The 27641-nt window shown below is 57.5% G+C and overlaps 9 protein-coding genes across 9 annotated transcripts; 3 read left to right on the top strand and 6 right to left on the bottom strand.

The window, feature by feature from the left end:
- Nucleotides 1-5860: 5860 nt before the first annotated feature.
- FA10DRAFT_279491 (hypothetical protein) lies at nt 5861-12453 on the bottom strand. Its single transcript, XM_025523546.1, has 3 exons — nt 8263-12453; nt 7658-8198; nt 5861-7595 (listed from the first exon to the last, which is right to left on the bottom strand). Exons 1-3 carry the CDS (start codon nt 12044-12046, stop codon nt 5984-5986), a joined length of 5937 nt encoding a protein of 1978 aa, XP_025377529.1. The 5' UTR covers nt 12047-12453; the 3' UTR covers nt 5861-5983.
- A 245-nt stretch (nt 12454-12698) lies between these two features.
- FA10DRAFT_266820 (monooxygenase, flavin-binding family protein) lies at nt 12699-14591 on the bottom strand. Its single transcript, XM_025521656.1, has one exon. The coding sequence runs from the start codon at nt 14374-14376 to the stop codon at nt 12907-12909; it is 1470 nt and encodes a 489-aa protein (XP_025377528.1). The 5' UTR covers nt 14377-14591; the 3' UTR covers nt 12699-12906.
- A 255-nt stretch (nt 14592-14846) lies between these two features.
- Nucleotides 14847-15916, top strand: FA10DRAFT_266819 (hypothetical protein). Its single transcript, XM_025521655.1, has 2 exons — nt 14847-15512; nt 15587-15916. Exons 1-2 carry the CDS (start codon nt 15069-15071, stop codon nt 15785-15787), a joined length of 645 nt encoding a protein of 214 aa, XP_025377527.1. The 5' UTR covers nt 14847-15068; the 3' UTR covers nt 15788-15916.
- On the bottom strand, nt 15627-16816 carry FA10DRAFT_266818 (hypothetical protein). Its single transcript, XM_025521654.1, has one exon. It carries the CDS (start codon nt 16676-16678, stop codon nt 15908-15910), a length of 771 nt encoding a protein of 256 aa, XP_025377526.1. The 5' UTR covers nt 16679-16816; the 3' UTR covers nt 15627-15907.
- Nucleotides 16817-16900: 84 nt separating this feature from the next.
- FA10DRAFT_266816 (hypothetical protein) lies at nt 16901-20603 on the top strand. Its single transcript, XM_025521653.1, has 9 exons — nt 16901-17022; nt 17084-17321; nt 17386-17621; nt 17682-18354; nt 18415-18604; nt 18661-18763; nt 18813-20128; nt 20195-20286; nt 20341-20603. The coding sequence occupies exons 1-9, from the start codon at nt 16987-16989 to the stop codon at nt 20391-20393; spliced, it is 2937 nt and encodes a 978-aa protein (XP_025377525.1). The 5' UTR covers nt 16901-16986; the 3' UTR covers nt 20394-20603.
- On the bottom strand, nt 20503-21430 carry FA10DRAFT_266815 (hypothetical protein). The gene is made up of 2 exons (XM_025521652.1): nt 20937-21430; nt 20503-20850 (listed from the first exon to the last, which is right to left on the bottom strand). Exons 1-2 carry the CDS (start codon nt 21340-21342, stop codon nt 20555-20557), a joined length of 702 nt encoding a protein of 233 aa, XP_025377524.1. The 5' UTR covers nt 21343-21430; the 3' UTR covers nt 20503-20554.
- A 90-nt stretch (nt 21431-21520) lies between these two features.
- On the bottom strand, nt 21521-24384 carry FA10DRAFT_110340 (hypothetical protein). Its single transcript, XM_025517865.1, has 5 exons — nt 24090-24384; nt 23865-24013; nt 23729-23801; nt 23494-23648; nt 21521-23425 (listed from the first exon to the last, which is right to left on the bottom strand). The coding sequence occupies exons 2-5, from the start codon at nt 23988-23990 to the stop codon at nt 21665-21667; spliced, it is 2115 nt and encodes a 704-aa protein (XP_025377522.1). The 5' UTR covers nt 23991-24013; nt 24090-24384; the 3' UTR covers nt 21521-21664.
- On the top strand, nt 23764-24298 carry FA10DRAFT_266814 (hypothetical protein). The gene is made up of 3 exons (XM_025521651.1): nt 23764-23801; nt 23865-24013; nt 24090-24298. The coding sequence occupies exon 3, from the start codon at nt 24113-24115 to the stop codon at nt 24287-24289; it is 177 nt and encodes a 58-aa protein (XP_025377523.1). The 5' UTR covers nt 23764-23801; nt 23865-24013; nt 24090-24112; the 3' UTR covers nt 24290-24298.
- Nucleotides 24385-25551: 1167 nt separating the features above from the next.
- On the bottom strand, nt 25552-27637 carry FA10DRAFT_266813 (hypothetical protein). The gene has a single exon (XM_025521650.1). The coding sequence runs from the start codon at nt 27435-27437 to the stop codon at nt 25629-25631; it is 1809 nt and encodes a 602-aa protein (XP_025377521.1). The 5' UTR covers nt 27438-27637; the 3' UTR covers nt 25552-25628.
- Nucleotides 27638-27641: the final 4 nt, after the last annotated feature.

Below are 27641 nucleotides of genomic sequence, written 5' to 3'. Positions count from 1 at the left end.
GTTTAAAGAGAAAAGAGTGTCTATTTATACATGACGTCCACTACGCCGGACAAAGGGATGGCGAGGACAAAGGGAGACCGCAGTCAAGAAACACCACCCCCTTCAAACCCCGAGGCGACGTCCTCGTCGTCGTTGGTTGCCGCAGCTTGGGATTTGGCGTCGCGCTGCGCCTTGCGCCTTAATTTGCGGTTCTCGTTGTGGCGTCGATTAATTTCACGCCGACGCGCCCTTTCCCGTTCAGCCAGCGCCGGGTCATTTGCAAGTTTCTTCTGACGGTTTTGCCGGGCAACCTTATCGTATTCGCGATGACGCTCAAGGTCGGCTTGGCGTCGCTGCTTTTGGTTGTTGTTCCAACGATTAAGACGAGCCTCCTTGGGATTTCCCTCCAGTGCGTCGAGACTTTGCCGGACAATTGGCACATGGGTGCCGGCGCGGATGGCCTCTCGCCTTCTTGTGTCGAGCTCTCGCACGTGGGCCTTGTGCCGCTCGAAGGCTTCTTGATCGTTGACCAGCCATTGTCGCCGTTCCCTTATTTGCTTGATTTCCTTGTCTCTCTTCTCGAGGCCCCGGCCGTCGAGAACTGCACGCAGATCCGCCAGATCCTTGCGTGCCGCGTTGTAGAACTCCTTGCTCATGTACCCCTTTGCTTGGCGACAGGCATTGATCTTGTTCAGATGGGCCCGGTGTCCTTCAGGGTCAGCTTCTCTGCGTCGACGACTCCATTCGCGCTTGTACTGTACATGTGCTTCGTAGGTGTCGTTGCTGAGCATCATGAGCTTGCGGGCACGGCAAGGTCCAAACTCGCGTGAGACATCTCGATACCACTGCCGCAGCTCCGGCGGGAGGGTTGTCCGCCGGGGGTTTTGGCGTGACCTGCCTGCTATGTCCGATCCTGGGCGGTTGTCGTCGCCAAAGGTCCAGGCATCGCTGATGTCGTCTGGATAGTTGATCAAGTCGAACAAGTTGTCCAGTTCGCGATCGTTTAGTTCTTCGTTGTCCTCGTCGTTCGCTTCGATCCCCTCCCCCTCGACCAAAATGTTGGCATTTGGTGGTGAAGAGCGGTGTGAACGATGGTTGTGGCGAGTTTGGGCTCGCTGCAGGCGATTGAGATCACTGTGGACCTCCGCCCGAACATCCTCGGCCTCTACTGCTGGTCGCTCGACCCTGGCTCGCCGCGCGATCTGGAAGCTGAGCGAAGTGCTCGCGCCCGGTCCAGTTGCTGCTGCTGTTCCGGCGGCAGCGTTGCGAGGCGGCGATGCCGTTGTGTGGCTGTCGGAGGCAGCCATGCTGATGTGGAAGGCGAAGATTGCTGTGTCTGCTGAGTTGTCTCGGTAGTGGATTGACGCGGTGGCGTTGGGTCGCGCGGATCGAAGTGCCGAGGCCCTGGACGTTGATGCGCTGGCGGTTGTGGATTCCAGGTGTGTGGCGAGTTTTGATCCGAAGCGGCCCAAGCGCGCTTTAGGAGAGCTTGATTGAAAGTCGACCGAAGCGTGAGACCGTTTCTTGTCATTAGCTCGCAGGCCCCGTCGGGCGTGACGCTTGTGACCATGTACGGCCCCGTCCACTTGGGCGAGCGCTTCGTCGCTGTGACATTTCGAACCATGACAAGGTCGCCAGTACCGGCTTCCCACGTGTCTTGCTGTGTTGCACCTTGCTCGAAGCGGGCCGCGCGTTGGCGCATGGCCCTCATTGAGCGCTTGTTGGCCAGCCCGCGCTCGTGCTCGAACCGCTGGACGCGTGACTCGCGTCTCCTGATCTCGGCGAGCCGCGATGGCTGAATGTTTGACGAGTGGGTGTTGTAGCCCTCCTGATGTCGCAGGCGCATCTCGCGGCCATACATGAGATAGAACGGGCTCATGCCGGTGACCGTGCTGCGGGTCGACCGGTATGCGGCGATGGCCTGATCCAAGTAACGATCCCAGTCGTCGCGATGCTCGTGCGCGAGCCGCATGAGGCGTCGCACGAGGCGTCCGTTGAAGCTCTCGACCTTCCCGTTGCTTTGTGGATGGTAGGCGGCTGAGAAATGGAGCTGTATCCCGAGTCGGTCTGCGTAGGTGATGAACTCGCGTGCTGTAAACTCGGGCCCGTTGTCTGCGATGAGATGGCTTGGCTTGCCATAGGTGTTGATCATGAACTCGATGGCATCGATGACCGCCGCGGCGCTCCGGTTGGCCAGAGGGAATGCATGGCCGTTGGAGGTGGCGTAGTCGACCACGGTCAAGCAGTAGCGCATTCCGTTGCTCAACCGTGGTAGCTCGACAAAATCCAACCCAAGACGATCGAAGGCATCGACGGTGCCGATTGGGTGAAGGCGCCGTGGCTTCTTCTTGTGCGGATCCTCGTCAAAGACTTGGCAGGTCTCGCACGTCTGTACACATGCCCGTGCCAGCGCCTCTGCTTCCGGGCACCAGTAGCGATCGAGGTACGCCCGCATCGTGGTTGGCCCTTGCTCGTGACCGACATCCTGGTGCATTGCAACCATGGCGCGAGCGGCCCGCGACAGCGTGTCGTGGGCAATAACTTCTTCGATCTCGTCGTCGCCATTGTCGCCCGCGAATCTGTTGACCCAGAACATGAGACCGCGGCTGAAGACGACGTCGTTCTTGAGTACCAGCGCCAGGTCCCTGACCTGCTCCTTTGCTTCCTGATCCAGGTTGTCCGGCAAGCGGCTTCGCCAGGCCGCGTTGGCTCGGTCTTCCTGCAGATCGAAGTTCTCGGACAGCGAGAGACGGATGAGTCCCAATGCCCGGAATGCCCTTTCCACCTTGCTTCTTTCTTCCTGCGACATAGGCATGAGGAGACGATCCTCAGCCGAGATGAGCGTGCCTTGCTCTCTGTCGTTGTCGTCCTCCCAGCGTGCCTCGTCATCGTCCTCCTCTTCCTCACTGTGGCCGTCGCTCTCGTGTCCCCGAAAGAGAGGAAAGGCGTACAGGGGAACGTCGACGGGCTCGCTGCCGACATCGTCTTCGCCTCCCAGGCGACTGAGTGCGTCAGCCACGACGTTGTCCCTGCCGCGGCGATAGACGAAGACGGGGTCGAAGTGTTCGATCTCTTCAACGAAGCGTAGCAGCCGCTTCGTCATCTCCTTCTGCCGACGAAGGTACTTGAGCGACTCGTGGTCGGTGATGATTGTCAGCCCGCCGGGCGCGCCCTCTACGAGGTGGCGAAAGTGCCGGAGGCTGGCCACCGCAGCCACGAGCTCGCGCTCCTGGGCCGAGTAGTTGCGCTCCGTGGCTGTAAACCGCTTTGAGAAGAACGCAATGGGCCGCAGTGCTGAGACGGGAGGAATTTGGTGGGCTGCCAGCGTCTTGGCATCCCCCTTCCAGTCCTGTCGCACCTGAGACAGCACGCCGCCGCAGGCATAGGCGGATGCGTCGGACTCGAGGTAGTACCGCTGCAAGAACTGTGGCTGGGCGAGGACGGGGTCGCTGATGAGGCACTGTTTGAGCTTGTCAAAGGCCGTTTGGCGTTCCGTCGTCCACTCGACGCGCTGCTTGCCGTTGGGCCCACCCTTGGTGACTTCGTACAGCGGACCAGCAATATCGGCAAACTTGTAGATGAAGCGTCGATAGTAGCCAATCATGTTGAGGAAACTGCGCACGTCCGTGACGGTAGTCGGCGGCGCAATGGCGTCGATAGCCGATACCTTGGCCGGTGTTGGCTTGACTGCGCCCTGCGAGACCAGGTGACCCAGCACCTTGACCTCGGGCGCACTGAACTCCGTCTTGTCCAGATTGAGATGGAAGCCCGCCCTGTCGCACCGAGCGCAGACCTCATGTACGTCGAGGACATGCTGTGCGCGGTTGAGCGAGTAGACAGTGACGTCGTCCAGGTAGACGGTGCAGAGCGTGTTAACCGTGGTGCCCAGCACCTCCTGCATCGCCCGTTGAAAAGTGCCGGGGGCGTTCTTGGCCCCGAATGGCATCGAAGCACTTGGCATTGTCGGCGAAGGGGATCAGGTAAGCTTCGAATGACGCGGAAGCGCCTCCTCCCAGTCGAGCCCAGGCATTGAAGCGTTTTGCCGGCTCGGCACCGGAACTAGGGCCAAAGGCGGACTCGAAATTGGCCTCGCCCATGTCCCTGAGCGTGATCCCCGGAATCGTGTCGAGGAAGGCCTTGTTGACGAAACAGTGCGATGCACCAGTGTCGACAAGGGCGCGCACGCTTGTGCCAAAGACTTCGATCTCGATGACCGGGAGAAACACCTGTAAGCGGCTGTCATGTGGCTTGTACCACTGAGCGTTAAGGCGAGGATTGGGACTGAAGGCCACCCCCTTGCGAGGGAATGGTGTCGTGGCCTTGTCCCGAATTGGTTGCCTACAATCGCGCGCATAATGGCCAGCTCGACCGCAATTGTAGCATTTGACATCCGCCGGCGCCTCCTCCGTCTTGGTTGCCGGTGGAGGTGGTCGCGGTGTCGAGGGCATCTTTGCAGCCGAGGCGTAATTAGCAGGCCTGGGCGGAGGTCGAACCCCGCGGAGAGTGAAGCGTGGTCCACCCCCAGGGTAAACCTTGCCTTGGCGCTGCTCCGGGCGGCGATCGCCATCGAGCTGACCGTCGCCGCGCTTGAACGTCTGCTGACGCAGCGCATCGTACTCGATGGCATCCTGCATTACCGCCTCTACCGTCGAGCGTTTCTTCTGCTTGACGTTGAGGATGAAGTCGCCGTACCTGGCCAACGGGATCGTAGTGAGGAACTTATCAATGAGCACCTCTTGCGTCACGTTGGCGACGGATGACTTCATGTCGAGCTTGCGCATTTCGCCCACCATCTGTTCCATGGTGGTGAACCGCAGGCTGCGGAGATCACGCAGGACCTCAGTGACCCGGTCACCAGTGAGATGTGCGTGCAGGAAGGCCCCCTTGAACTGAGGCCAGGTGAGCGTGCCACCGTGGACCTCTCGTTCGCGGCGGTACCAGGTGACCGACCAGCCTTGTAAGGCGCCAGAGACGATCACCGGCCACCTAGACTTGGCGACGCGGCGATCCGTTAACTGCTCGACGCAGTCCTGCAGCCAAAGGCTGGGATCCTCCTTGTCGCCATTAAAGTCGCGCAGAGTAGGCGGTTTGGCGTCCTCGTGCGCATTTGGCAGCTCCTCGCGGTCCCTTGGTTCCAGATGCTTGGAGCCAGGGTCGCCTTCCTGACGCGTGGATCCATCGACATCCATAGTCGAGCCGTGCGTCGTTCCAGCGGGCTGCTCTGCACGAAGCGTTGCGACATGGTCGTCCAAATGTCCGACACGGACGTTTAAATTGCGTTCCAACTGCTGGAAGCGCGAGTCGAGGCCCTGCTCAACTTCGTTGAGGCGTCTGTCCCTCGTATCATTGTCACTTTTCAGCTGAGTGAGAATGCTTTCGAGCTGAGTCTTCATCAACTCGAGCGTCGAATGGGTGGCCGCAGAGGTCTCGTTAAGCCTCTCGATGGCCGCACGATTGGCCGCAAGGCCAATCGTGTGCTCCCCTAACTGCTGACTGACTTCGTCGACCTTGGAGCTGAGGCTGTCGAACTTAGTACTGAGCCCACCGTGGGCTGCAGCCTGCTCGAGGAGACCGGTCTTGAGCTGATCGATCTCGCTGGAGAGGTCGGCGACGTTCTGAGCCACGGAGTTAACGTCGGGCTCAGGTGGAGGCAGAGCTGGGGCTGACATTTTCGAATATTATTTACCCGTCGGTAAATGACTAATCAATGACTGATTGATGACTGATTCGACGTTGGCGCGCGTCGAAAAGAGCTTAAGCTGATGGTGATGGTTTGATTCCGAATGATGACGATGACGATGAAGACTGTCTTTGTCGAGTGTGTGTGCCGTTCTGTAACCAGTACAAAGGACCCACACTTTACGTAAAGTGTGTCTCTGAGATCTCAACAGAGGAATCGATTGGAGAGCAGTTTAAAGAGAAAAGAGTGTCTATTTATACATGACGTCCACTACGCCGGACAAAGGGATGGCGAGGACAAAGGGAGACCGCAGTCAAGAAACACCTAGCTATCGGCAAACATTTGTGGCCACTGCGTGGGGAGCTTGGGGACCTGCGCCTTCTCTCCCTCGGGTTGCGAAGCGAAGTATTCATCGTGCTCCTGAATCGTTTGCTCGTATTCGCGTAAGCTCTGCACGGCGTACGTGTGCAGCTTGCGGTCGTACGGGTCGGCCTTGACGAGCTTCTTCCTCGGCTCAACCATCGTCGACGCCCGGATGGCCTCCTCCTCCTCCATTGCCGTGTCGATCTTGCCGTCGTCCTGCGACACGAGCTCAAAGGCCGGGCCGGGCAAGATGGACGACCTTTTCGAAAATGCCCTCGAGATGCGAGGCTGGTGCGCTTGGGCCCTCGAAGTCGACGCCCGCTCACCGGGCAGGGTTGCCATGGGAGACTGGAGGTCAAAGGCCATGTCCGGAGCAAGATTCTCGCCGTAGGCCGTCGGCGAAGAGGTAGCCTGTTGTCGAGACGACGCGTTGCCGGGAGAGCTGCCAAAGTCAAACTGACCCTCGTCGGCCTTTGGCGTATCCCCACCAGCCGTCTCCGGACTCGCCGGCCTCGAGCCAGACCCATCTTCCTCGGAATCGATGTCGATCTCGTCGACGCGCGGCATGGGCCTGCGAGGCTCGTTGTAAATCAGCGGATTCTCCGTCGTCGATGGCATCGGCGAAGCACTAGACGAGGCCGAGGCGAATTTGTTCTTCGAGCCCTTGCTGACGCTCCTCCCTCCAAGCGCCCGAAGCCACTTGGCGGCACGCGATTGCGCCTTGCTTTCGCCCTTGCCCGAAGACAAGACCGGGTCAGGCATGCCGATGCCCAACACCCTCTCAGCCTTCGACACCGCCAGGCTGGATTCAGAGTTGTGGTGAATCGACGACGTGTGCCGGATGGTGCTGACAAACGACTGGGGCCGTCCCTTGGACCGGCTCGACTCCTCGCCATCGTCTTCAGAGCCCGAATCGGCAGACGAGGGTGAGGGCGACAGCTCATCGTGCCTAGTCCTAATCTCGTCGAGACGCATATTGAATAGTCTTGCAATGATGACGGCCGTCTTGCCATTGGGGTCGTCATTCGGTGACGGAAAGTCGTTGATACGAGCGAGTCGGAAGACGAGGAGGTGCAAAAAGTAAGCGCGAATGGTGAACGACCAAGAGAGGAAAAGTTTCTGGAAGATGCGCGCGTCGAGCAAAATCTCCTCGCAGAAGCGGGTGCGGTGTCGAGATGTGCTCGTCAGCACGGCAAAGTTCGAGTAACAGAAGGCGACGGTCCGCATCAGAGCGAGCGCGTGATCAGCGTCCTTGAGCAAGAGCCAGACGGTGTGGATGAGAAAGTCAATGTCGATGAAGTGCTCGGCAGGAAGCTCGGCCGTCTCCATGTGGCTCAGGACACCATCCATCCAGTCGAGAAGACAAAAGACGCCTTGGACATCGTACAGCGATGTCCGTCTGACCAGGCACTTGACGTGGATGCCAAGCATCGGAGCGAAGATCTGGTTGTTGGAGCTAGGTGCTCGGACGATGTCGACGACGATTGCGCTGCATCTACGATTGGCCGCCTCCAAGTGCCGTGGTTTGCCTGCGGTGCTTCCCGAGAGCACGTTTGCCGTCTCACCAGGATTGCTTTGAAGGCATTGAAACGAGTGTCAGCGAAGATCCAACATAGGAATCAATACCGTACTCACAAGTTCTTCTGTGAGGACAGCGTCGTGACGGAGAGAATGTCGCGGTGCACGAGCGAGAGACACTTTTGGTGGATGCAAGTGGCCAAGTGTGCATAGCCAGGCCCACCAAAAAAGAGCTTGAAGACGCCTTCGAGATTCTTGCTGGCCGAAAAGAGACCTGCAAGCTGCCGGTGGTAGCTCCTGCAAAAGCTGAAGAAGAGCTCCGAGTCGTCCGATTGCCATCGCCTCAGCCAGTTGCCCGTCATTTCCACCTCGACATCGGAATGTCGGACGAGGAAGCGGTCATCGTCGTCCTCGGCATCGCCATTCGTCACTGCAGCTGTCGTCGTCTGGGAGTCGAGCATCTTCAGGTAGGTCTTGGCATCCTGGAAGCAAAAGTCTCGCAAGGGCTGAGGAAACTTTGAGGCGTACATCCTCCAATCCTTTGGTTGGTATTCGTCCCACTGTGCCTCATGCGCCACTCTTTCCAAGGCGAAGCGGTTGACGGGCAGCGCACGAAGGAGCTTGCTCGCCACACCCTTGACCCGAAAGAATGCCACCGCTGGACATAAAGAATTGTCAGCAAGCATTGTCACAGGGTAGACTTCGACTGCAGCCAAACTCACCAAGTAATCGTCCGGAAAAGATGAGCGTGTTTTGGTAGACTCCCTTCTTGTTGAGCTCCCCGATGGCGTAAGACAGAATGTGGCCAAAGACCGAGGAGAACCTCGTCTCGTCCTCGAGATCCGTCGACAGGATACTGGCAGAGAAGTTGCGGCTCTCAATGATGCAGGCAATGCTCTCCAGGATAGCGCCTCGGTCGGCCGATGTCTGAACGGTTTGCAGCTCGAGGAGGAGATGCCGGATCCACTCAAAGAAGAGGGAGCGGCGTGCTTTGCCCGAGGTGAAGTTGCCTTCGCCGCTGACTTCCACGTTGGGTGTCTCGGCCTCGAGGGCCAGGAAGGGAAGCAGTATCGTGCGCAGAAGGCCACCCTTGTCAGCAGCAGTCGATGCAGTCGTGTCCTTGAAGCGCTGCAGGGACGTTTCGACCTCTGCCCATGCGCTGGCTGGCAGCATCGACCCCGAATCGACCGAAGCATTGTCCTCATCCGGGTCAAAGTCACCAGTGTTGAACGAAATGATCTGGCCATCGCTTCCTCCCTCTTCGACAGGATCCGGGCGTGAGATGATGTGTGTGCCAGACTCTTCTTCGCCGCTAATAGAGAAGCGGCTGCGCATGGTGGGCGACACTGGCATCGGGATGTTGCTGTGCTTTGGTATGGCTGACTCGGTACGGAATCCCCCCAAATCCATCGATGGTCTTGGCGTGCTCTCGTCTCCTTCTTCCGCAGTACCGGAGCGAGAGGAGTGATCCTCTGACGATTGCGCCCCCGCCGAGGTTCTCTGACTGGTGGAAGAGAGCGTCGACGACAGTGGGAGGACAGTAACGCCCTTGCGGGTCCTCGTGAGCGCTCCGGGTGGTACATATGTTGCTGGGTCGAAGGCTGGCTTTGCTTGGGCAGAAGCCTGGTGCTGGTGCTGGTGCCGTCCAGTAGATTGGTTCTCGTTGGACTTGACAGATGAGCTCCGTGATGCCGCTGATGCTGTATCCGGCGGTGCCATGGCAGATGCCGAATCTTCATTGGTCTCGAGAACAGTCGCAGAGGTGTTGGCAGCCGTGGCAGCGGCGGCGAGAGCAGCGCCTGTCTGGACTGTGTTTGTTGATGCGCTCCTCTCGAGCCTGGCCAACGTCGCCGGATCAGGCTGAGGGGGCAAGGAGGGCCGATCCTTTGACTTCGCTGGGATGCCAGGCTTGGTGGGTGTGCCCCCGTTCGGGACCGCAGTGTCGTTCGTCGAAGCTGACGCTGATGACCTCGTGGGAGAAGGAGTGGAGTCTTGAGACGATCTAGCATTGAAACGCGAGCTCGGTGAGGCACTTTCAGAGCTTACCGACCCTCTGATGAGCGACGGCGTGCTTGGCGAATGCGAGGAAGATGCCGTCGCCATCGAGGCGTTGCGCTTCTGTTGATCCAGCACAGCAGCCAGCAGCGGTGACGTGAGGGGCACATTGGGCTTGTCAGAGTCGATAGGAATCAGGGTCCGAGATGATCGTGTGGCTGCACCATCGTCTGGCGGCGTGGTTGGCGTGAGCTCAAGACCTTTGTTCGTAGTGAGACTGCCTGCTGGAGTGTCTGAAGTCGCTGTGCTAGAGACAGTCGCAGTGGAGAATCTGCGATCAGAGTCTCCGTTCGGAGACAAGCCTAGCAAAGAGCCGCGCTGAGAGCCGGCCGAACTGGCGGCTGCCGCAGGAGCCTGCGACCACGACGAGGCATTCTTTTGTGGCGTCGTCTTGGCCGAAGGGCTGCCAAAGAAGGACGACCCGTCGCCACCAACGCTACTCGCATTGCTGCTGGAAGGCCCTGGCGTCGGCGGCAGTGACTTGTTCAACGAAGCGTGCTGCGATAGGTCAACAGCTTCGTCTCCAGAGCCCCTATCCATTGGTGACCTCGGCTGGTCGGCTGCGCCAGTGCCCATGGGAATGCCGAGCAAAGCGCTCTTTTCGGTGCGTGGCGACTGATCAAACAGGCCTCCGGCCGATGGAAGATTAAGGTCCAGCGTCGGTGCAAATTCCGACGTCCGCTTGACCAAGGGTGACATCTGCCTCTCTTGGTATGTCTCGCTCTCATCATCTTCTTCCCTGTCGTCCTCGCTTGCGTCTTCGCCCGCAGGCTTTTCGTCCTTCTCTGTGCTGTCGCTCTTGGCATCACCTTCGTGGCTGTCGCCAAAGTCTGACGCCGACCGATTCCCTCTTCTGCCTTCCATCTCTGAGCCCGACTCTGAACTTTGGAGCTCTCTGGCCGAATTGTTGCGCTGGGGCTGGGAGCCAAACATGCTGTTGTCCTGGGATGGATCTGGCGGTGACCACAGCCCCTTTGGGGGCGAGAATTGCGAGGGAGTGTCTGTCGGCGGACTCTGCAGCCGGCTGCCCTTGGATTGAAAGAGGCTTCTGAAGCCACCCCTGACCTTTCCAGCTGCATTCTCCATCTTGGACGACGTCGAGCTCTGCGGTGAGCGAGCAAAGCTGCGATCGCTCGTGTTGCTCGCGCTCCTCTGTCTGCCCAGGATGGCATCGGCCTTGGGCGAGCTATACGGCGGATCAGCAGGGTCAAATCTGTCGATGGACTGGTTGCTGTGGCTCGGTTGCATGCCCTTGCCCGAAGGCTCTCTTCTCGGTGTCGCGTTGAGCGCCTTTCTCCAGGACCCGAGGCTGCGCATGCTCGAAGTAGAGCTTTCACGCTGCATGAGTGGATCTGGCCGTTCTTGTGTCGGTGTCGAAGATTGAGATTGGACAGTGTTTGTTGCGGTCGCTGTGGACGAAGATGGATCCATGACCCAGCCACCCGACACGGGCAGCGGGGGCTGGGGCGAAGCGTTGGCACTCGACGCCGAAGACCAGCGATTGGTTGCTTGCGATGGCGGCGAGGCTGCTGAAGCGGGCGCAGTGGTAGAGACGAGCGTCCAGCCATTGACCTGTGGGTCGCTCGGCCGCCGCTGCGACGAGCTTCCGTCCCGGGTCCAGTCGCTATCTGCGCCGTTCCTGCCCTTGCTGCTGCTGTTGCTACTACTCGTCGGTCTTGGTAGATACTCGTGGCTCTGCGAGCTAGTAAACGAGCCAATGCCTCGAGAACTGCCTTCGCTGCGGCCATGCGAGGACCCCAGCCGCTGGAAGGAGCCCTCTCCAAAGACGCCTTCTTCGCCGGCATGGGTCGCACTCGAGCTTGTCGATGGTCGTCTGCTCGTCAAGGATGAACCCCTAGGCTTCTGCGAGGCGCTGAGGACGTTCAGCTTCTGCCTGGCGCCTGTTGCCCCGATCGGGATCATGAACTTGCGAGAGGAGGGTGGATTGGAGCCACTGCCCGCCCGTCGTCTCCCCCCGCTGCCGCTCGCGTCCATGGTCAACGAGCTCGAGGAGACAGAGCGACTCTGGTAGAAGCCGTCTGGAGCGCCGTTGGAGCTGGATGACTCAGCACCAGTGTCCTTCATGTTGGCGCTGTCGAGGCCCCTGGACGAGGAAGGGGGCGTCATGTATAGCTCGGACGAGGAACCTGTGCTAGGGCTGGCGCCCCGTCGTAGCGAGGATGCGTCTGACTGGAGCCTTTGATGTTGATGCTGCTGTTGCTGCTTTGGTGGATGCTGCTCTCTGGATCCGTTTGGCTCAACGTTGCTCCTGCTCGCACTGGGAAGCGCTGTCGACGAAGAAGATCCGATGCCGAGCGCACCAGGAAGCGAAGAGACCGATGAGGGAAACGAGGGCTGCTGGTGGTTTGACTGGGTGGGCGGGGCGGCGCGAGAGAAGTTGGGTGAGGAGCTCGAAGCGTTGCGAGACGAAGGCCTGTAGAGGTCCGACATCGGTATTTTCTTCTGTCTTTGTCTCTCCTCGTTGTGGGCACGCTGCTAGAAGAGATCAGGTGGGCCGGGCCCCGAGGCGATGGAGATGCGTCGAGAGACGAGGCCCGCAGTCTACAGTGCAGTCGTGGCAGACCTGGGCGATGGGAGGCCGAAGCGAGACCTGAGACGACGCCGACGACTCGCAACCCTCTTCCTGCTCTCCCTTGCACGCTCTCCGTGGGTCGATCTGGATGTCGAATACCCGTCTGGCGTTGACCGAGCGACAAGAGGATGAAGGAAGACAGCGGCGCCCGCTCTTCTCGCCGCCTCAGAAGAACAGCGAGGCGACAACTTACTTACAAGCGCGCGTCCGTGCCCCCTCCCCCGTCTCCTCTCTCTCTCTGGCTTTCTTTCTCGCTCTCTCCCCCGCCCCTCTTCCCTCTCTTCTCTACTTAGTTTTAGACACCCGCTGGCCTGACCCTCTTTAAGACCCCGCCCCGGCCCGTGCTCCTCGTTGCAGGGATGGAATTGTCGGCGAGGGGGGGATTCGAGACCCAACGTTCTCGTCGAGCAAAAGGAGGGAGGGAGGGAGGGAGGGATTGAGCCCTTGATGGTGCTTCCAGATCGGTGTCGTCGAAAGCAGTGTTCGGTGCAACCTGCTAGCCCATTCTCACCCACCCGAACTTATCATGCGCTTTACGGACAAAAATACAAAAAAAGAAGGAAAATCAGGTACTCTACTACTACTACTGCAAGCCTCTTTCCACTACTTCTATTAGTACTTCTACTACTACTGTATTCTTGCATTTGTTTCGCAATCAACCGCGGATGCACGCACAGCTGCACCCAGCTCGGAGAGGGCCAGGGCGACATTACCCCCATCACTCGAAGCGCATGTCCTCCTCTACATTGGCAAAGTGCAAGTCTAGCCAGTCGGCCAGCATGTGACTTCTCCCCTTCCAGGGCTTCTTTGTCGAGACCTTAGGGAACCGGCCAGAGGCCCGGACGATGTAGCCGGACGTGACGAAGCGCTCCGTGATCTGCTCGATGCCATCTGGAGGTATTGGCGTCGCCGACGAGTAGCCCTTCTTCTCCATGTGTCTGACGAGCTTGGTGAATGACCTCGCTGAAATGTCGGCTCCCAGGGTCCATGCCTGGAAGAAGTACCCATTGCTGTTGATCAGATTGGGGACGTTGGACAGCATCGTGCCACGGTAGAGCCAGCGCTTGCCCGTCTCGACCGTCTCGCCATCCACCTTGTAGTCGATGCCTCCCAAGATGCGCACCTCGAGGCCCGTCGCTTGCACCACGACGTCGGCCTCGAGAAAGGTGCCGTCGACGAGCTGGATACCGTCTGGGGTAAAGGTGTCGATGACGCCCGTGGCAATATGTCCCTTGCCCGAGCGCAGCGTTTGGAAAAAGTCGCCATCGGCCACCATGCACAGGCGCTCCTTCCACGGCGTGTACTTTGGATCAAAGTGTGGGTCGAGAGGAATGTGAGGAGGGAGCTGGCGCGCAGTGAGAAAGCGGATGAGTCTGCGGGCAGCATTTGGGAACATGAGGCACCAGAGAAAGAAGAGAAAGTCGATAGTCGACAGCCACCATCTCATGAGCTGGTCTGTCCATGCGGGTGCCCAGCGTCGGAAGACGTTGACGATTGGTCGCTCGCTGGGCAGAGCAAAGTAGTAGGAAGGAGACCGCTGGAGCAGCGTCACGCTCGACGCACCATCTTTGCCGCGCGACATGCTCGGAAGGAGCGTGGCCGCTGTGGCACCGCTGCCAATGATGACAACCTTTTTTCCTCGGTAGTCAAGATTGTCGGGCCAGAATTGCGGCCGGACGAGCGGGCCCTTGAAGAGTTGTGCGCCCTTGATGGGAGGGTAGTAGCCCTTCTGATCATCGTAGTAGCCCGTGCAGCTGAAGATGAATCGGGATGTCATCAACTCCGGTTCGTGATTGCCGCCAGACGGGTCGGTGCGACGGAGCGTCACCGTCCAGCGCTTCTCCGCCGATGACCACGAGGCAGACTCGACGCGGCGTTGAAATTTGATGTTGTCCTTGATGCCCTTCTCGGTGGCCACGTCATCGATGTACTGACGGATCTCCCAGCCCTCTGCAATTAACTTGTCCTTTGTCCAGGGTCGGAAGCTGTAGCCGTACTGGATCATGTCAATGTCTGACCTGACGCCGCTGAACTTGAACAGGCTCCATGTTCCTCCAATCTCGTTGCGGGCCTCGACGACGGCGTACGACAGCTTCGTCTCGCTCTGCACGCGGTAGGCAGCGTCAATGCCAGCGATGCCTGCTCCGATGATGAGCACGTCGACGTCGACGCTGGCGGGTGCACTCATCTTCATCGGACCTTTGTGGTTCGGAAGCAGCCGCCGAGATGTCCGACGTGGAGGGAAAAAGCGCCTGGCCTTGCATGCGCCACTCTAGCGTGTCTTTCCTAGTGTGGCCATGTTGGCCCAAGACTCGCTATTCGGAGGTATGACAGAGCAGAACACAAGCTCACGAGTCATGTTCAGCACAGAAGATGTGAATCATCAAGTAGTAGTCTGAGGTGTCGCACTGATGTCAAAATGTCAGACCGAAAGAGGATCTTCTTCACCTTCTTCTCTTCTTCCAATTCCCTCGATTTTTTCACCGGCAGATGATTGGGTTCAGGCCAAGCTTCGGAATTGCGCGTCATTCTCGCGGCACAATATTAATATTTTGGAGCGACAGGCCGGTGAGAGAATTGGCGCGCGCACAGCCTTCGCTCGCTCAACTAGTGGGCGCCCAAAGCGCGCTCTTTGCTTGTGATTTTATTTTTGCCGCGAGAGAAAAGAAAACAAAAAAGCCACGATGGCTGCAGGCGCGGCCACTTGGCTGGGCTGTGCCTCCGCTCATGCGGTGCACCGTTGGAGCACACACAGTATTTAAGCAGTGACAAGGAAGCCTTCTCCCAGCACACAACCACCCACTCATCGACCAACAGAGACAAGTTCTCAATCGCATCCCGCAACAACACGCAATAGACACTCCACCGCCTTGCAACAACATGCGTACCTTTTGCTGCTGCCTTCCCACCCGACTGGGCGTCCTAATCCTCTCGCCCGTCACTTTCCTCGGCTCCCTCGTCGTCGCCGGCGCCCTCATCTGGGCCCTCGTCCATGAGTCGAGCAGCCTCACAACAGTCCAAAAGGTGCTCACCGGCGCCCTTGCGGCCGAGATGACGCTCTTCTGCCTCGCCTCTCTCTTTGGCTTCATCGGCTCCATCTTTGCCTCCTACCGCGCCGTGCGCTTCTACTCGACGATGATGTGGTCCCTCTGGCTCCTCACCCTCGCCCTGGGAATCGTCGAGTTCGTCTTTCTCTTCAAGGACAAGGACCAGTACGTTGAAAACTGCACAAACAAGGCCGAGAACATCGACCTGGATGGATCAAGCATCAACCTCGTCAGTAGCTCGACTCAGGCAACGGTCTCTGAAGACGCCTGCAAATCTGTGGGTATCCGCACATGCGCCTTTCTTCCAAAAGAAAGTCATCGCTGACAGAATCTTTTCATCCATCTCTGTAGGCCTTCAATATCGTCGCGGGCGTCGGCATTGGCGTTTGGGCCTTTGTACTCCTCGTCGCTGCGTACCTGTGCGTCATTGTAGGCCGGTACCGCGACCAGCTCCGTGACGAGCGTGGCGGCTTCCGCAAGGTCCACGCTAGCGACATGGGCGAGACTGGCGGTTACTACCGGCAGTACCCAACGCCCGGCTACCGCCACTAAGCCGAGAAAAAGAAAGAGAAAGAGAGAGAGAAAGAAAGAAGATACCACCCACATTCGACGAACAATGGTTTCTAGCGCTGTTACGTTTGTACATACAACATACAATTGATGATTTGCCATTCACGATTCCTGTGCTTCTCTCGCCTTCCGTTCTTCAATTCTTTCCCTCACAACCTCAAGGCCGGGCAGGCTGCCGCCCGTGGTGCCAAAGAGGGCGTCCCGGACCCGCATGCTCCGCATGTTTTCCACGTTGAGCTCCTCGAACTTCTGGCGCGTAAGCACCACGTCGCGCGACGAGGCCAGCTTGGAGATGTAGTCTGCCGTCGCCTTGCGGTCTGCCGGCAGTGGTAGCTCGCCCTGCTCGTCTTCGTCCCGCTGCCGTTCAAGGTCCAGGTCCGTATCAAAGAGCCCGCGCGAGGTGGCGCGCGTGTTTCGGAGAAAGGCCTGGCCGGCCCGGTTGATGTCTTCGCCCAGGAAGCCGTTGCGTTCGCCGTCGAGGACGACGTGCGCTGAGCGCATCGTGACCGAGTCTCTGTCATCGATGGCCACGGCGAGCTCATCGCGGATGTGGGCGTTGATGCGCTCCTCGTCGAGGGCCTCTGCTTGCTTTCGGGTCGTGCCAGAAGACGATAACGCCGACGACGCCGTCGGTGCCTCGGCATTGTTGGGCGTGGGGAAAAAGTAGCTAGTCAGGTGGTAGAGCTCCACGGCCCGCCGCAGTTTGTCGTCCTTCTTCTTCGCCTCCTTCATCGCCGCTCTTTGGGCGCCTGAGGGTCGACGAGGGCTCGTCGACGTCGCTGGCGCCACTCCCGACGTAGACGCGGCGCATGTGGACGTGAAGCCTCGTGATGAGGGGCCTGCTATTCTGGCCAATGACTGTGCTCCACGCATCGTCGTCATCGAGCTGCACTGATGGTTTGGTGACGAGGGTGAAAAAGGTGAGTGAGCGTGCGATGGCGAGGAGAGAAAAAAAAAGTCCCTCCTTTTGTCACTGACATAGACGCGCCGTTTGTCATTTTTAGTTCTGCGTGACCAAAAAAAAATAAACTGGATCTTGGAGGACTGGATCTTGGAGGTGGCCTGAGCGCTCAACTTTATATGAGTTAGGAGGGCGGTCAGGCCGCCCGTTGCCCCGTCGTCTTGGGCAGCCGCCGCTGGCCGCTGTCTCGCTCAGTCAAGCCACCTTCTATCCTTACAGCATGTCTGCGGCAAACGTCGCCACGCTCGTGGAGATGGTGAGCTGTCTGCCCCACTCAATAAGGAGCACAACTTCAAGCTCACACTGGAGCCATGCAGGGAGCCACACTGAGGCAGGCACGCGCTGCGCTTGCGAAGCACAAGACAATCATGGAAGCAGCCGATGCGGTCTTTCGAGGCGACTTTGACGGTCCAGCGCTTGCAGCTCATGTGGACAATGGTGATCATGAAGAGGAAGACGACGACTGTGTCGTGACAGGTGTCAAAAGGACAGCAACGCAATCGCTCGTCATAGACGACGACGAAGAGGCAGACGAAGACGCTTTTGAGGAAGCTGGTGAGTGCAATACATCCTCGTCTGCGACTTGACTCAGCCAATAAGAACATGAATGTTCATACAGACGTAGACATCGTAAGTATCTCATCGGACACAGTCGACCAGGATGCGGATCCCTACCTCGGCCTTTCGATGAGGAAAGATCGTGAGGAGCTCGTCATCGAGGTTTTGGAAAAGCCGGCCGAGTTCTTTGTCGAGCTCAAGGATGAAGGCAGCGATCAATGTGGCTCCAAAGTGTGTGCAAAGGAAATAACGCAAGGCGAATGGCTCAGAGGCTGTCCTGAAGGCGCGGAGCAATCGGTGGGTTCTTATATTATCTTCTTTCCTCAATCTGCTCCCATTTGACAACGCTGTCGAAAGTTCCTTTTCGGCCTCTACAACGACGTCACCAAATCACCTTTTCCGTGTCCGAAGTGTGGTCAAGTCAACGAGCGCAAGCCAAAGGACCTCTTTGTGATGCTGCCGACGGTGGAAAGCTACCTAGTCTATCTGAAGCAGGCCATTGTGCGTCAGTGTGCTGGTTGCAGCGCATCTCTCTGCTTGGCTTGTGGCGACGAGGTCTGCGAATCCAGCAAGTCGGAGAAGGGAAAATCGATCTTGGTGCAAGATGATGGCGCAAAGGAAGCTGGCCCTCCCTCGCGCCTTCTTCACTGTCCTGAGGTACAAGCAATAATCCTCGGCGCCGGCCTCGCTCACTTTGGAGATCTCTTCGATGAACCGAAGGAAAAGATAGTGCGAAGTCATGACGAAGGGCAAAAAGGCAACCCAAAAAAGAAACTCAAAACATCGACAGATGTACCGACGGTAACCAGTGAACCAGCCGGTTCAGATTCTCAGCCCCACTGGGATCCAGCCAAAAAGTCCCTTCTCGATGGCAAAGGCCATTCGGAGTTCAGCCTTCTCGACGAGATTCCTTCTCCTGCATCTTCCACGCCCGCTTGGAAATCCAAAAACATTCCTGTAGACAAGGACAAGCCCGGCAAGGGTACGGGCTATGGAGGCTATGATGTAAAAGAGTCAACCTCCTGGCTAGGTGAGTCTCCCTCCTTTTTGTTCTACTTCGGCACTCGTTGTTGATCATCCCGGTCATCAGAGGCACACAGCAAGAAAGTAAAGGAGTTCGACAGCCGGGTGTGCCATGGCCTTGGTGCTCTTCGTCCTTTTCTCCCAAATCTCAGTCGAGATCCAACACGAAAGAGTGATCATCTCCCTCACGTTGCCTCGATCGCACAGCTTCGAAGACGTTTCCTGCCAATTGCGAGCCGCCTGATGAGCAGTGAAAGGTGAGTACTCAGCTACTGTGTGCCTCGTTCTAAGCTGAAGTACTTGATTCATTCAGTCTCAGCGACATGTGCGAGCGCCATGAACTTTACAAGGAGCTCGTCGAGGGGTGGTTCAAACTTTTTGCGGCGCACGAATCACTCGCAGCTCTGCTCGCTCAGGTAAGACAAGGTTTTTGATTTCGTGTAGCTTCACTAAATCCCTCTCCAGCCAATTATGCTTCCATCGACTATTGAAGTTGTAAAGAAGCCCAACTTCAAGGAGCGCCATGTCACCTATATGTGCAGTAGAGGACCTCGCGAGCTGGCACAGAGCGTCGTTATCCAATGCGAGGGCTTTCTTCGAGGGATGGAACTTCTCAAACGTAACGAGGCAGAAAGAATCTCGAAGTTGCCGCCGGTCGAGCCACAAGCCAAGGAGATTCCCAAGCCGAAGAAGAGCTCGTCGTCATTTTTATCCTTGCGCAGTCCTGTGCCTGTCCTGGGCATTCGAGTACTTCAACCGCAAGTGAGCACTAGTTCGAGCACTAACTCCGTCAAAGCCTTGGACGACGAGTCACAACGGATGGTGGACTTCGCGAAAAGTTTCTGTAGCTACGTTGGCATCATCGACAGTCGTCTTCGCAAGACAAAAGGTAATGTGTTTGTGGATCGACTCATTGGCATTGCCGAGGCCGAGTTTGGACCAGAGTGTGCGCATCGAGACCAATTTGGGAAGATGGCTGCAAAGAATTGCGACGACTCTGACCGCAAGACCGCAAATGAGAAGGCGATCGCCGCCTACGAGCGATGGGCTCGAAGTGAACGATACGCCGATTGCGACATGACCATCACAACGCGAAGTGCTTCTTCTTCCGCACCAAAGTTTGCACACGCTTTCGACAGAGATATCAAGCTTGTCAATGCAGCAGACAATTCCAAGCGGGGCGTCACCATTGCCAAAGAGTTGGGAGGTCTTCGAGGCAGCCTCCCGAGCTCGTGGCACGGCAGCATATTCCTCCGTGTCGACGAAAGTCGTTTGGATGTGCTCAAGGCATGCATTGTCGGCCCTAAAGGCAGCCCGTATGAAGATGGCCTCTTCATGTTTGACATCTTTATGCCAGCAGAGTATAACAATGTCAGTCCCCTGGTGTCACTCAGGACGACGGCCGGAGGCAAGGTTCGCCACAATCCCAATCTATACGCCGACGGCAAAGTCTGCCTCTCGCTGTTGGGAACTTGGACTGGCCCTGGCTGGGTTAGCGGTCAATCGACACTCTTGCAAGTCCTCTTGAGCATTCAGAGTTTGGTAATGGGCGTCGAGGAGCCAGCGCTCAACGAACCAGGTTGGTCGAGCATGGCCGGGCAGCCTTTCAGCACAGCCTACTCCAAGAATTGTAGGCGTCAGACAGTGGCTGTCGCCATGCTGGACCATCTCAAGTCGCCTGAAGCGCTCTGGAAGGACGTCATCGAGGGTCATTTTAGGCTCAAGGGCCAAGCCCTTTTCACGCTGCTGGATATATGGCTCGGAGAGGACGACGGTCATGCGTAAGTGCCTCTCTCTAGACACGGTCTCAGCTGCGTTCATGTTGACTCATTCTTGATGATGTGTAGGACCGTTTCTGATGGCGGCCACTACTACCATCTGAACAGTGAAGAGCGGTCGCAGACAACAAAGAAGGGAAAAGACGATTTTGCAAAGAATGGTGAGTTGACCTGCCGGGACGTTGGATCCCTTGCTCATCCTTTACCCCTACTAGTCGAGCAAGTCAAGGTTCTCGTTGGCAAGCTCCAAGAGGAAAAGAAGACATGACGGCTGTAAAGTCGAAGAAATATCAGGTGGCACCTCGACAACAGCCTTGACGAATACGACCTTTCACACCCGGACTTCACTACAAAGGATTCGGTAGAGACTTCACACACAAGCCTCCCACATTGTATTTCTTAACCTTCATTGATTAGGGCATTTCATCATCAAGCAAGCCCTTCTGATGTGATCCACCGCTCGACGCTCCGGATAGCCGAGTCATCTTTGCCCTCCGATTCGACGACAATCAAAACTCTGTTCCTTTTTGTGTCGATCTTGAGTTCATCTAACCGCGCTTGGACCTCCTGCCGCTTCTCCTCTGAGGGTACCACCAGCACGAGCCCACTGGCCCTTGCTGAGCCAGAACCTATGTGCGAAGTGGCCGCATCGGTCGAGGCGGGAGATCGACAGAAGAGAAGCGGGGCACGCTGCAGCGAGAGAAGTCGCAACTGGCCCTCGAGTTCTGCGAAAATAGACAGACGTTCCCCACTTTCTTCAGCTTCCATTTCGCCATTTTCTTTCACTCGAAGTAGACGAAGAAGAACCCACCTTTGCTCCACGCCCCTTCATCATCGCTCGACGCTCCCACGATGTCGAGGTTCATCTCGACACAGTCGAAGCCGGCTTCTCGAAAGTAGCCGACCCAGCCTTCATGCGCCCGCCGCTCGTCTGCATCGTCGCGCACGCGCAAAAAGACGAGGTTCGTGACGGGATTGCGGAGCGCCGCTGGGCTGGCTGCGCGGAAGAGCGTCGAAGACTTTGATTTCGGGCGAGCTTCGTCGGCATGAATGGGAGCGGTCGAGGAAAAGTAGGAAAAGAGCAGGAGTGTGGGAGGAGCATAGACTGCAAATGCCGGTGTCGGGCCTGCGAAGCGAGGGTATGATAGAGCCCCCGCACTGGGGCGCGGCCGAGCAGGCGAAGAGAATGCCCTCGAGAGAGCTCTAAAAAAGGTCATCTGGGAGATGGCAAGTGACGGGGAGGGAAGGAAAGGAGACGGAAGGTTGAGCAGGGATGGCCAGTCCTCCTAATGCGGTGCAGATTTGATGTGGAGGAAGTGTCGCTCTCAACGCGCAACGCGACAGGTCGCGAGTGCCATACTGCTGAGTGTACCGTCATTGATTTTTCACACCGATCTAGATTTGACGACCGAATGTTACGAGGCGACATGAATGAACTGGGATACGGAAAGGGGCACCCGAAGATGAGGCTGGGCTTACATGTAATGAAGGGAAAGGGGAAGAGACATGAAAGTAAGAAGGGCTTTCTTTGTTTTCTCGTCAAGATTCGTGAGTAGCGGCTGTAAGGGTCTTGTTGGGGCCCGCGAGGTTGGATTGATTGGCGTTGCCGCCATTGGCATCTTCAAGCGAAAAGAGACGTGATTGCTGCTGCGGCTGCTGTTGCCACTTTACAGCAGACGCAGCATCTTCGTGATGCACTCGTCCATTCAATGGCATCTGCTGCTGGCTCTGCCTTTGAAAGAGGTGACGATGATGATGCGGTTGTAATTGGCGCTCGAGGTGTGACGAGCTGATCGCCAATCTAGTTTCCCGCTTTGCCCACTCGCTTTCGTTTCCGATTCGGACGCCGAACTGACGCGAGAGAAGATTGCGCGCCATCATGGGTCGTGGCAGCCGCCGGTGTTCCGAGCCAGCGTAAGCACGTAAGGGCGCCTCCTCAATGGTGATGGTGCCGTCCTCGGCCTGCTCGGCGGGCCTCATCGGCCGTTTGCTCTTTATGATCTCGCGCTTCTTGATAGACATCCAGCGACTCTCGCTTCGGGCCGCTGCCTGAGCTTTGCGTCGCTCCGAACGAGGTGCGTCGACGACTCCAACGCCGCTGTTCGACCTTGCTTGTAACGTCGCTTGGTGGTGCTGATAGATGAGTAACGACCCCTCGATATGATCTCTAGAAATGGTCAAGGGACCTAGCTCAATAGAGTGGACGCCTTGCTTCAATTTGTCAAGCGATCCCGCCTGATGAGCTCTCGTGGCCTGTTCGCGAGAGTACCCATCAGCGGTGATACCTTTTTCACGGAGGCGAGCCTTGGCACGTTGAAGCGCAGGGCTCAATTTACTTGGACGAATAGCGTTGTCGCAATCATGAATGTCAGCGAAAGCACTGCTCCCGGGCATCTTCTCCCGATTATACGACGAAAGCGACCGCCCTTTGCAGGACTCGGTTTCCCTCCATTCGTTGACAAACCCTTCAAATAGCGGCTTGTCTCTTACACGGGACAGGGCATTCTTGCCTTGTTCTGCTCCTGGACCGGATTCTATGCTCGTGTGGCTAGGAACGCTACGAAGATTTGTCATCCCCGTGACCCAAGAGGTGTTGCGGTGGTGCATTTCGTGACCGAGCGGCTCGGTAGAGTCATAGGACTCTGTTGAGCCCGCTCCGCTGCTACCCACTTCCTCTCCTTCATCGTCATCGTTTTCTTCTTCGTCATCCGACACCATGCCGTAGTCTTGAGAGCGTGAGCGGTGGTGTGGGTGGTATTGCGGCGAGACGATCTGACAGTGACCTTGCTCGTCGAGGATCTCGACCAGGAAATTTTCAACAGTTACCAAACGCTTGCCAGCTTTGTAGATTGCAATGATCGTGTCGAGATTGTTCTGAAGTATTGGTGCCAACTTGAGCATCGCCAACCTGTACTGATCTGCCGCGTTGTAGATGGGTCCAACGCTATCATCGTAAACGTCCTCTTCGGGACTTGTGGTACTTGTCTCGCTCTGGCTCAAATGAATCTGCTCTTGATCGTTGCTTGCAGTCCTCGCTTGATTGTCCTCGGGTGAGACTTCTCGCTCACAAATGGCATGCTTATCGCCCGATATGTCTGGCTCGCCTTCGGTAATTGAGTCCGGGATTGTGTTGCTGGTATCGACATTGGGCGATCGGCCCTGCTCGGACAAGTAGGGAGAAGAGGAAGCCTCATTTGAAATTGTGGGCGTCGACCTGGGGCTGCTGTCGAGTTTGAGCGTGTTGATGCCCTTCTCCAGCAAGACCGTGGCATTTGGCATGCTGCTGCTTCTCATAATCCTCTGTTCTCGTTTCTAGACATTAGCTCGCTCGATGGCTAATACTGAATCGTACAGCTTGAAGCACTCACGCTTCTGTCTTTGCCGGGTTCGACAAGGTGGCCATTGCACGAAGCCGGATCGCGGCTGTTTTCTTCGCTCGCGCTGCGCTTCATCCACGCCATAGGCGAGGTCGGAGAAGGGTGCTGAGGCAACGAAGAATCCTCGTGCTTTTTCAATTCCGTGACTGACTCATTCAAGCTTGGAAAGTGAGGAATAAAGGAGAGATCGGGCGTCGTCAATGTGCTGAATTCTTCAGAAACGAACGGGAGGGCGGGCGTGACGGGTGCGCTCTGGCATCCATGGCGACCTGGTTGGGGCACGCGGTATTCATCGTTGGCTGTGTGGGGAAAGCGATATGTTAGCATGTCATGTATGCCTTCTGGGTCGCTACCAGTCTCACATGAATCTTCCCCCTCTGGGGAGCTCTTCGTAATAGTAGGGACTTCGTCGGCTTGTTCTGTCGTAAAGAGCTGCCGAACAAGTTCCTCTTCAAGTTCTTCTGCCTTTCCTTCGACGTCCCACACATCCGAATCAAGTGCACTGCGCTTTCTATCTCAGATGGGGTGAGGAAACGAGAGGTTCAGCACCAGAGCGCGACGAACGAGAGGTGCACTTGTCTACCCACGAGTTTTCTTCTGTCTGCTCGAAATGGTGCAGGTTCGGAGAGGACTGCTTCTTTGTCTGGCATCTTGCCAGACGGGCCTTTTCCTTCTGTCTCTGCTTGTCTCTTGCCCTCTTTGCCCTTTTCCTCTCCTTTGCAAGCATCATCTCGCGATCCTCTACTGCCTCGCCCTCTACAGTGTTGGAGGGTTCGGAAGCAGGTAAGCTTTCCTGGTTCCCAGAGTTGCATTGCTCTTTTCTGCTGCTGAGGTCACGGAACATTGTCTCAGTCTCTGCTTCGTCTTTGAGGAATGACGAGCTGGTCATGGCGTCTGAGCTCCTCTCAGCCGTTCGTTGGCTGCTCAGGACTTTTGACGACGACAAGTCGACCTCGCACACCTCACTTTGACCCTTTTCTTGACGTTGATGCTGCTTCCTGGTCTGCACAGAACGGGGCGTATTGGAGGACTCCTTTCGACTGCTTGATCGAGCCACTGGTGGCATCTGCTTCTTTTCTGTGCGCTCAGCTCTACGGCGCTCTCTTCGATTCTGTCCACCAGACACAGAGAGGGTTTGATGATGTGGAGATGGGGACGAGGAGGGATGGGAACGGTGTTGCGAGAGAGTGCTGGCCAGGGAGCTGATATTGTGGAGCTGGTCCTTTGGGATCAGTCGCCAGTAGCCTGCCTGGTTCGGTGGGGGCGGTGTCGTGACGCCGAGACCTCGAAGATAGTTGACGAACCAGTCCTGGCTCACATGGGCGACCTCGCCAGGAGGTGCGTCGTCCTTGCCGTAAACCTTGGGCCTGTCGAGAGGTGCTTGTTCGCTATATTCGCCTACGTCTTGTCCCTGCAATCGAGTGTCGACTTCGAACTCGTGCTTTGCCAAAGAAGGTGGCCTCAGCTCTCGGCGTTGTGCGCCAGAATCTCGGCACTGTTGATCGATGTTGTCGTCGCCTTCTGCGACTCGCTCTCCTTGCTCCTCTTTGGCGCTTAGCGCGTCCTTGTCTGGTGTCTTGTTCACAGTTCGAGCAGTCGGCGTCCTTTGCATGACGGGAAGAAAGGAGAAGGAGGGAGGTAGACAGCGCTCGCGAGCGCTTGGAAAGGAAAGATATTAGTATAGGCGCCTACGCCGCGAAATGAGAGAGGGATCGAGATCTGGAGGGAACGACTAGGGCGCCCTTCTCAGCTTTACTTGGCCAGCTCCGATGCTCCACAGGCACACTGCTCCAGTGGTTTAAAGATGGGGAAGGCCCAGGTAGAGCGGTGTGAAGGACAAGGCGGCGAGAGTAGGTCAAGGCCGGAGTAGGAGCAGCAGCAGCAGCAGCAGCAAATGAGAGAGCGGGCTTGGCCTGTCGATGCGAAGCGCCGCCCTCCGTGCAGACGCGCACAGTACAGTACGACACGCCCACATATTAATCGGTGGGCTGTCGGTCAGGTTTCGTTGCCCTGTAGCACAGCCCTGCTCCCACTCCACTCAGTATTATGCTGGCCTAGGGGCAAAAGTCATTGCAGAGAAGGGCAAAACGATATAGTGTACACATAAGTTGCAAACGAGACAACTCTTACAAAACTCCATCATTGAGACGACCAAGAACATCGTCTGCTCGGCGGAGACCCTCGGCGAGATCTTCGTCGTCGTTGTAGTCGGCTCCGCTTTCTTCAAGCCCTTGGCTCTTGAGCGCCCTTGTGATCTCAGTCATGGCCTTGTCCCAGCGTCCGTGCGCCGTGTCGGTGATGTAATCGCCACCTGGGCCAGGCACCATTCGCTTGCCATTAAGGCGGTAGGTGAGCTTCCTCATCTCTTCTTCATCTTCAATGAGCGGGCTCAAACCCTTGGCCTTTGCCAATGGTGCTGGCTGCGGTTGCGGCTGCGGCTGCGGCTGCTGCTGCTGTTGCTTTGAGGACGGCAAATTCTGAGACGGTGGGGGCTGGGGCAGACTGAATGGCTCTTCTTGTTTGAATTCATCGTAAAGGGCTGCGAGCTTGTTGGGCACAGACACGGGCTTTCTTCTCGTTGAAGAGCTTCGGCTGACACCTGAGGCCGACGAGGGAGTTCGGTCGAGGACCAGAGTCGAGGCAGAAGACGGCTCCTTGCTCCTGACCTCTTCGATCACCACTGCTTTCTGTTCGGCCGCGGGCAACAGCTGTTCTTCTTCTTCATCGTCGAGCGTAGGGACGGCAACCCTTGTGATTGCGGGTGTCTCCTTCCTCGGTGTCGCTGGCGGTGTTGGCGAGGGGGGTGATGGTGCCTCTTCGCCAGTCGCCACGTCTTCGATGAGAGTGGCATCGCTGCGCGCCCTCGTCTTCACTTCATGCTCGACCACCGGATCTCGCACCTCTTCAATTTCCTTTGTGCCGGATTCTTCCCCCTTTCCTGCCTTCACAGGCATCGAGGAACCGAGCTCGTCGCCAAAGTTGAGGGCAGCCGCAACCTCGCTAAGCTGCAGCTGCAGCTCCCGAGCGGCCTTCGGGTCGCTGCCCATCGCCGTCGCAGCACCGTAAGCGCCGGCGCCAATGTGGCCCGTGTGCTGGAAGTTGGTTGGTTTCCCAATCATGGCCTTTGTCACCACTCGCTTCCTAGCTGGCCCCGGCGACGGCGCTGGAGGTCTGGGAGACGAGACGGCAGCTCCCTCTGCATCTGCCCGCTTCTTCTTTGGAGATGACGAGGCGATGGGACCGCGGGCTGCCGGTTTGGGGCTGACCGGCGACAAAGGACGATGTGCCAAAGGAGTGGGGCTGCTCGGTCGGTGGTTGTTGGCAGCGAGAGGGCCGCCAATGGGCCTGATGGACACGTCGTCGGATCTGTAACCAGCATCCTCGTCATCTTCGTTGTCATCATCATCATCAAATTTCCGTGGTCGTTGATCCGCGCCGTGGAATGCGGCCGCTCGGCTGCTGCTGCCTACAACGCCGTACTGGTACTGTTGTGGCCCGTTGCTGCTGCTTTGGTCCAGATCCGAGCTGACGAGAGGAAGATCAGACGAGGCGACGCCCGACGATACCTTGCGATTGGCCCGCGAACGTCCTCCAACACCGACGCCACGGTTAGGGATCATCGACGACGTCCTCTTGCGCTGGTGGACATTGGAGCTGCTGTGGCTCCTGGGCGATGCAAAGCCCTGCGACGAGGAGGGACGAGTGATGCCCTGCGGTCCATCGTGGCTCGGCCTGGGCGTCGCCGAGGATAGGGGTGCCTCGAGGCCAAATTCGCCAAGGGAGTCGTTGGCTGTATGCTGCTGCTGCTGCTGCTGCTGCTGGCTTTTCTTGGATGACTGAAGCTTGTGAAGGGCACTAGAGGTGCGCTTGGCGTTGTGCTGGCGAGGCAAGGAGTCATACGCCGTGGCAGATTTGCACGAGAGTGGGGCTGGCATCGTCGAGAGGACAGAGAGGCTCGAGGTTGGGGCAGTGTCTATCGAATTGCCTGAGAGTCAAGGTCGTTGCTTGGGGTCGTTTCGTCTCGTCAGTGTCGTCAAGAGCAATCCATGAGCAGGCACCGTTGCAGAGGAGCCGCTTTATGCTGGATGTTCACGGGGCCAAATGGATCAATATCGAAAGGGAGTCGAGAAGAGGGTGCG

This window comes from Acaromyces ingoldii (assembly GCF_003144295.1).
Source record: "Acaromyces ingoldii strain MCA 4198 unplaced genomic scaffold FA10scaffold_3, whole genome shotgun sequence".
Classification (NCBI taxonomy): Eukaryota; Fungi; Basidiomycota; class Exobasidiomycetes; order Exobasidiales; family Cryptobasidiaceae; genus Acaromyces; species Acaromyces ingoldii.
This window is presented reverse-complemented; position numbering and strand designations above follow the sequence as displayed.

Excerpts from the sequence above, each read along its gene's own strand:
- FA10DRAFT_279491 (XM_025523546.1), bottom strand. The coding sequence starts at position 12,046 with ATGTCGGACCTCTACAGGCCTTCGTCTCGCAACGCTTCGAGCTCCTCA. Across the intron at positions 8,199-8,262 it reads CTTTTCCGGACGATTACTTG|CGGTGGCATTCTTTCGGGTC; the intron begins GTGAGTTTGGCT and ends CTTTATGTCCAG. Across the intron at positions 7,596-7,657 it reads CTGTCCTCACAGAAGAACTT|CAATCCTGGTGAGACGGCAA; the intron begins GTGAGTACGGTA and ends ATGCCTTCAAAG.
- FA10DRAFT_266820 (XM_025521656.1), bottom strand. The coding sequence starts at position 14,376 with ATGAGTGCACCCGCCAGCGTCGACGTCGACGTGCTCATCATCGGAGCA.
- FA10DRAFT_266819 (XM_025521655.1), top strand. The coding sequence starts at position 15,069 with ATGCGTACCTTTTGCTGCTGCCTTCCCACCCGACTGGGCGTCCTAATC. Across the intron at positions 15,513-15,586 it reads CTGAAGACGCCTGCAAATCT|GCCTTCAATATCGTCGCGGG; the intron begins GTGGGTATCCGC and ends CCATCTCTGTAG.
- FA10DRAFT_266818 (XM_025521654.1), bottom strand. The coding sequence starts at position 16,678 with ATGCGTGGAGCACAGTCATTGGCCAGAATAGCAGGCCCCTCATCACGA.
- FA10DRAFT_266816 (XM_025521653.1), top strand. The coding sequence starts at position 16,987 with ATGTCTGCGGCAAACGTCGCCACGCTCGTGGAGATG. Across the intron at positions 18,355-18,414 it reads AGAGTCAACCTCCTGGCTAG|AGGCACACAGCAAGAAAGTA; the intron begins GTGAGTCTCCCT and ends CCCGGTCATCAG. Across the intron at positions 20,129-20,194 it reads GGAGAGGACGACGGTCATGC|GACCGTTTCTGATGGCGGCC; the intron begins GTAAGTGCCTCT and ends GATGATGTGTAG.
- FA10DRAFT_266815 (XM_025521652.1), bottom strand. The coding sequence starts at position 21,342 with ATGACCTTTTTTAGAGCTCTCTCGAGGGCATTCTCTTCGCCTGCTCGG. Across the intron at positions 20,851-20,936 it reads TGAAGGGGCGTGGAGCAAAG|AACTCGAGGGCCAGTTGCGA; the intron begins GTGGGTTCTTCT and ends CTATTTTCGCAG.
- FA10DRAFT_110340 (XM_025517865.1), bottom strand. The coding sequence starts at position 23,990 with ATGTGTGGGACGTCGAAGGAAAGGCAGAAGAACTTGAAGAGGAACTTG. Across the intron at positions 23,802-23,864 it reads CCCAGAGGGGGAAGATTCAT|CCAACGATGAATACCGCGTG; the intron begins GTGAGACTGGTA and ends TTCCCCACACAG. Across the intron at positions 23,649-23,728 it reads CCCGTCACGCCCGCCCTCCC|TCACGGAATTGAAAAAGCAC; the intron begins GTTCGTTTCTGA and ends TGAATGAGTCAG.
- FA10DRAFT_266814 (XM_025521651.1), top strand. The coding sequence starts at position 24,113 with ATGGTGCAGGTTCGGAGAGGACTGCTTCTTTGTCTGGCATCTTGCCAG.
- FA10DRAFT_266813 (XM_025521650.1), bottom strand. The coding sequence starts at position 27,437 with ATGCCAGCCCCACTCTCGTGCAAATCTGCCACGGCGTATGACTCCTTG.